At 39.5% G+C, this 7,039-nt stretch overlaps 1 protein-coding gene across 1 annotated transcript; it reads right to left on the reverse strand.

The window, feature by feature from the left end:
• Positions 1–5,377: 5,377 nt before the first annotated feature.
• OR1L4 (olfactory receptor family 1 subfamily L member 4) lies at positions 5,378–6,394 on the reverse strand. Its single transcript, XM_055271204.1, has one exon. The coding sequence runs from the start codon at positions 6,311–6,313 to the stop codon at positions 5,378–5,380; it is 936 nt and encodes a 311-aa protein (XP_055127179.1). The 5' UTR covers positions 6,314–6,394.
• Between the last annotated feature and the right edge of the window lie 645 nt (positions 6,395–7,039).

Consider the following 7,039-nt stretch of genomic DNA (forward strand, 5'->3'; position numbering starts at 1 on the left):
GCAGCAGTGGCATGTGGCGGGGTGCATGATCATTGGCTGTGGCAGAGTACTTGCTGGTTCTGGGATGCTGGCCTCCATAAGGCCTAGATTGCTCTGACATCATCAGACATTCACTATTGTTGAATGGGCAAAACCCTTCTAAGCCTTAACTTCTGTTCCTAAATTGGCCCACCAGGAATTTTGGTGAGTACTTGCTAATTAATATCTGGGTTTTTCCTATTCTCAGCTCAGGTAGATACTATTGGTTTCCTATGTTTTCTCCTGTTCAGATTCTAAAAACATATGGATCATGTAACTGTTGGTTATTTGTCTCTAGCTTCCTGTATTTGGGGATTTATGGGAATTCTTTGTGTCTTCAAGTTGTTCTTGTTTCAGTATTACAGTTGTCCCATTTTCATCGGCTACTTAGAGGGATTAAAAAATCTAAGCTGCCCTCTAAGGTCTAAGAATCATATAATTAGAGCTCCACAAAGAGAGGAGAGAGTTTGGGGCAAAATGATATTTGAATAAACATTGTACTAAATTTTTCCAAATGTGAAGAAAAATATCTTTCCAAGATCCAAGAAGCTCAATAAACCCCAGCCAGATAAACATAAATAATTCCATATACAGCTGAGCTATATTGAAATTGTTAAAAACCAAAAATAAAATCAGCCATGACAAAAAAAACAATTTACCTATGGGGGAAACAAAGATAAAAATGATAGCTGATTTCTCTTTAGAAGCAATGCAAGCCATAAAACAATAGAACAACATTGACACAAATTATAATCACTGTCTCCAGATTCTCACCTCCATTTATTCCTTAACACGCTCCAATCTGGCTCCTTTTCCATTTCTCCATTGCCAATTCACCAAGGGCATCAATGACCACCATATCATTAAAGCCAATGGACAATCTTAAGGTTTACTTTGCTTATTAAACTCTCATCATATTTTGTTGCTTATTAATAGCCCCTGCCTCTTGAAGCTTCCTCTTTTCTTGGATTCTATGACTACCCCTATTAAGTCCCCCTCAATAACATATTCTCTATCAAACTTTTCAATGCCAGAAATACTTTGTATTCTTCCCTCACATTCTCCTCAGAACTCATGCTGCACTGTGTTCCTAGTTGATATCACTTGCTCTAATAGACAGGCAACATGTGTTTAATGAGTTGGATTTTTTTTAGTTCAGTATTGATCAAAATCTCTAATATTTATGTTTTCGAAATGAACTTGCACTAAAAGGACTTGATACATTTACCTTTATAATTCTTTTAACAAAGGACAGGCTTTATAGTATTATTATTCCAGCATTCCACCTGATGTGGCAGGATGCACAGAGGTCTGCGTAGACCGTTCTTCTGATTATATCTACCTTCAAGAAAGATTTTTTTTTCCGCTTACTGATGCTTGTTAGCACATTTCTGAGTTAACATCTGGGCTCCCATGTTTGAAAAGAAAAAATCTTATTAAAGTCTTCAGATGCTTCTTACCCACTGACAGTCCCTTATTGTGACTTGGGGAAACTGGCGTCATATCCTGACAGAGACAACACTCCAGTTCCAACTAAGAAGTTTAGGATTTACCAAAGGGGTAGACTAGAAACTTTTTTTTATCCCAAAGTGCTATCTCATGGTCACTTGTTATTTATAATTTCTTTTAGTTTGAATTTCTGGGAAAATCTTAAAGTTTTTCATTAAAAAAAAAAATCGTGATTTTTTTTAGTGGCCATGTGTTTATTGAGGAAAAAAAGTCAGGCTGATCTCAGGACTGAAAAATATAAGTTATGATTCTTGGGGTCAAAGAGCTTAATTAGCTTTAAAAATTACTGTAGGCTGTAATTAATGAATTTATTTATTAATATATGCCAGGAATTCTCACATTCTAAAGTAGCTATGGCACTTAGTTGAGTATGAGAAAACTATGACATATAAATAAAGGAAATAGAAAGTAAATATGTCTTCTAGGTCAGCATCTCAAAATCAAGTGATTGGTGGGAGATAGTGGTAAAAGTCAGGTGTGCTTAAATGAATACAGAGGCTACTGCAAATTAGATTACTTTTCTGGCTTGCTTGTTACTTCCTTATAATTAGGAGGATTTAGTGAAAACAGTGACGAGAATGGAATGCTGATGTTGGAGCCTAGGTGTCCCTGTGTTCCATTAGACCATTACACACCTCTTGCTGTATCTTTAAGGCCAAAAGACTTGTATTCAACTTTAAGTCCTGCCATTAACAAGCCTGCGACCCAGAAAAGCTGGTGGTTGTGAAAACTTGCTGAAATAATTGAGGCAGAAATTTCCCAGAGAGTGTAGAAGTCCTACATTACTATTGTTATTGACAATGACATCATTAGGGAGGATTAAAAAAGCACCTGATGCACATTGATGTGTTTGTGTGTTAATATAGCTGTGTAGTAGTCATTAATGCTATTCATCAAATACTTCTGCCTCTCCATCTTAGAGGCACCTGGTTGGATTGTGCTTCTGGCTCCCTTGTGTTTGAGTGGGGTCATGGGATGTGTTTTGGATGATAAGTTATGGTCAGAAGTGGCGTGGGTCACTTCTGTACTAGAATATTTAGTTGGCAATGTAAAATCTTCCAGTGTCTTTCTCAGCTTCTGACAGAATGACGATCAATGTTCACAATGGTGCCTGATCTACCATTTTGGATCCCTGATTGGTTAAAATGAGCAGCATCCTTATATTTTTCCATGGTGGATATTTAGGGCAAATTATAAATAAATCTTTAGTTTTAAGATCCAACTGGAGATTGTTTATTTCCACAGTATATCCTAGCTTATCCTGACTGACAAACATGGCTTTTTCCAAGATAGAAAGGGTAGCCTAGTGAGGATGCTGGACATAAGGAGAACAGAGGAATTAAAAAGGAAGAGGGATCACTCAGTCCAGGAGTTTGAGGCTACAGTGAGCTATGATTGTGTCACTGTACTCCAGCTTGGGTGACATAGTGAGACCCTGTCTCTTAAAAAAGCAGAAGGGAACCAGCCTGGCCAACATGGCAAAACCCCATCTCTACTGAAAGTACAAAAATTAGCTGGGCATGGTAGTGCATGCCTGTAATTCCAGCTACTAGGGAGGCTGAGGCAGGAGAATTGTTTGAACCCAGTGGGCAGAGTTTGCAGTGAGCTGCGATCTCATCACTGCACTGTAGACTGGGTGATAGAGCAAGACTCCATCTCAAAAAAAAAAAAAAAGGGGAAAAGAGTAGGCTACCGAGAATTCATACTGTCATGACACTTTGGTGTTAGGGGGTGGAGTAAATACTCTTTTTGGATCATTCTATCTTTTCGATTGGATTGTCCTTACCCTCAAACTGAATAAGACTCACAGGGTTTTTCACTGTTTCTAAAAAATATTCCAAAATGTATTGCCTCTGTGTGCTTGGCTGGTTTTTACTATGTGAAATGTGTTGCCCATTTCCTCATCCTTTGGAACTTCCTTTGTCAAAATTCAGTCTATTTTAAGGATAAACTTATGTCACCTTTCCAAAAGTTCTTTCCAATTTCCTACCAAACCCATGTGATTTCCACTTCTGAAGACTAACAGGATTTATAACTCCTTGACTGGGACCCATTGTCAGGCATATAGAAGATGTATTTGTAGAAAAGCTTTGTTCTACCATATGGAAGCCAGTCTATTGAGGATAGCTGAAGTGGTTTTCCTAAAATATGGATTCCTATCAGTACCTAGCCTGAGATTAAATATGTATTTGGTCAAAGTCATGGACAGAAACTGAGTGTTTTTCAAAACCGGTGGCAACAAAAGCCAAAATTGACAAACGGGATCTAATTAAACTAAAGAGCTCTTGCACAGCAAAAGAAACCATCATCAGAGTGAACAGGCAACCTACAGAATGGGAGAATTTTTTTTTTTTTTGAGACAGTGTCTCGCTCTGTTGCCCAGGCTGGAGTGCAGTGGTGCAAACTCATCTCACTGCAACCTCGGCCTCCTGGGTTCAAGCAGTTCTCCTGCCTCAGCCTCCCGAGTAGCTGGGACTACAGGCACATGCCACCATGCCTGGCTAATTTTTTTTTTTTTGTATTTTTAGTAGAGACGGGGTTTCACCGTGTTAGCCAGGATGGTCTTGATCTCCTGACCTCATGATCTGCCCGCCTCAGCCTCCCAAAGTGCTGGGATTACAGGTGTGAGCCACTGTGCCTGGCCCACAATGGGAAAAAATTTTTGCAATCTATCCATCTGACAAAGGGCTAATATCCAGAATCTATAAGGATCTTAAACAAATTTAAGAGAAAAAAACAACCCCATCAAAAAGTGGGTGAAAGATAGGAATGGACACTTCTCAAAAGAAGACATTTATGTGGCCAACAACATATAAAGAAAAGCTCATAATCACTGGTCATTAGAGAAATGCAAATCAAAACCACATTGAGATACCATCTCATGCCAGTTAGAATGGCGATCATTAAAAAGTCAGGAAACAACAGATGCTGGAGAGGATGTGGGGAAATAGGAATGCTTTTACACTGTTGATGGGGGTGTAAATTAGTTCAACCATTGTGGAAGACAGTGTGGCGATTCCTCAGGGATCTAGAACCAGAAATACCATTTCACCCAGCAATCCCATTACTGGGTATATACCCAAAGGATTATAAATCATTCTACTATAAAGACACATGCACACGTATGTTTATTGTGGCACTATTCACAATAGCAAAGACGTGGAACCAACCCAAATGTCCATCAATGATAGACTGGATAAAGAAAATGTGGCACATATACACCATGGAATACTATCCAGCCATTAAAAAAAGGATGAGTTCATGTCCTTTGCAGGGACATGGATGATGCTGGAAGCCATCATTCTCAGCAAACTAACTCAAGAACAGAAAACCAAACACTGCATGTTCTCATTCATAAGTGGGAGTTGAACAATGAGAACACATGGACAAAGGGAGGGGAACATCACACAATGGGGCCTGCCAGGGGGTGGGGAGCTAGTAGAAGGATAGCATTAGGAGAAATACCTAATGTAGATGACAGGTTGATGGGTGCAGCAAACCACCATGGCACTTGTATACCTACGTAATGAACCTGCACATTCTGCACATGTACCCCAGAACTTTATGTGTGTATATATTTGTGTGTGTGTGTATATATATATATATATATACATACATATATATACATATATATGTGTGTGTATATGTGTGTGTCTGTGTATATATATATATATATATACATATAAAGAAACTGAGTGTTTTGCTCCCAGGTTAATTCTTTTACTGATATCCAACACCACTTTTCATGACCTCTTTGAGTGCCATGTGGAAAAGGGTTAAGAAGGAGGATAAACTGATAATAATCTTTTAGGTCATGTCCTGATTTTGACATGCCAACATTTTGTTCTTTCTATGAGTAAATTCTATCTCTTAATTTCTTCAAACCCCTTTTCATATCTTTGTTCCTCAGGCTGTAGATGAAAGGGTTCAGCATGGGTGTCACTACTGTGTACATAACTGTGGCTACCCGGTCCTTCATGACTGAGTACATGGACAGAGGCCTAAAATAGACATAGATGACACTGCCATAGAACAGGACCACGACAGTGAGGTGGGAGCCACAGGTAGAGAAGGCCTTCCACTTCCCACCTGCAGAGGGGATTCTGAGCACAGTGATGATGATTCGCAGGTAGGAGAAGATGATACACAGGAAGGGGGTCACGATGACAGCTAAGGTCTCAGTCATGACCACCATCTGGCTGGAGGATATGTCAGAGCAGGAGAGCTTTAGCACAGGCTGGGTGTCACAGAAAAAGTGCTTAATGATGTGAGAGGCACAGAAAGACAAGCAAGACATAAGTAGCACACGGAACAGGGAATGTAGGTGGGAGATGCTGCAAGAACCCAATAGCATGAGTAGGCAATGCCGTGGTTTCATAACCACATCATAGTGTAAGGGGTTGCAGATGGCCACCAGCCGGTCTATGGCCATAGAGGCCAGCAGGTAGCTGTCAGTGTTCGCAAATGCCATAAAGAAGTACATCTGGACCAGGCAGCCCACATAAGAGATAACCTTTGTCTCTGATAGAAAATTCACCAGCATCTTAGGCACTATGACTGTTGTGAAGCAGATATCCATGAAAGACAAGTTGCTGAGAAAAAAGTACATAGGGGTGTGGAGCCTGGGGTCAGAGTAGATGGCCAGGATGATGAGCACATTCCCCACCGCAGTGAGCAGGTACATGATGAGGAAGATGGCAAAGAGAGGTTTCTGCAGCTGCGGGTTGGAAGAGAGGCCCAGGAGGATGAAGCCTGAGGTGCTGCTGCTGTAATTCTTTGTCTCCATGTCTCTGGACTTCCTGGATAGGGTTTAGAGAAGCATTGGGAGAGATGTAAAGGGCAGTTTGACCAAGACAGCTTCTTCCCCAACCTCAAATCTATTTAAAAAAATCTTACAGCTATTATACTTTGAAAGAACATTTAATTCTGAAACTACATGGAAACAGATAGTAAAATTCAACAAGGGAAAAGTTAAAGGATGCCAAGCTGTCTTCTAAATTAGAAACTAAATGTTTTCCATGTGCACATAGGAACTTTGAGTTCTTCTCCTTTCCTTTTGTAAAGATTATTCTGAGGTTGTTTCTTGACCATCTCCTTATTCTTATTATTGTTTTTTTTTGTCCCAGGGTAAGAGGTTGCTAGGTTCTACTTAGAATCAGAATGCTGTCATACAAGTAATCCTATGAATGAAGTTATCTCTTTCAGCTTTCTCTCTTGCTCATAGGTCCACAGACGGTAGTAGTAGTTGGGATAGAACAAAACTAAGCAACAAAATTATTCAAGGCTCCTTGGTACTTGAGAATTCAGATAATACTTCCTTTCATCTTCAGAAACAAACATTTCTAATGTTTATTTAAGCGTTTCTCTTTGGCTAATATGATCTGATACTTTATCATCTTTTGGTCCAAGGATACCAGTTAAAATTAGAGTACTCCCAGAAATAGCCTATGTAAGCAAGATTAGTTCTTTGAATATATTAATTTTTCTGATTAAAACACTATGAAGTCCTCAT

Source organism: Symphalangus syndactylus, chromosome 3, assembly GCF_028878055.3.
Source record: "Symphalangus syndactylus isolate Jambi chromosome 3, NHGRI_mSymSyn1-v2.1_pri, whole genome shotgun sequence".
In the NCBI taxonomy this organism is placed as follows: Eukaryota; Metazoa; Chordata; class Mammalia; order Primates; family Hylobatidae; genus Symphalangus; species Symphalangus syndactylus.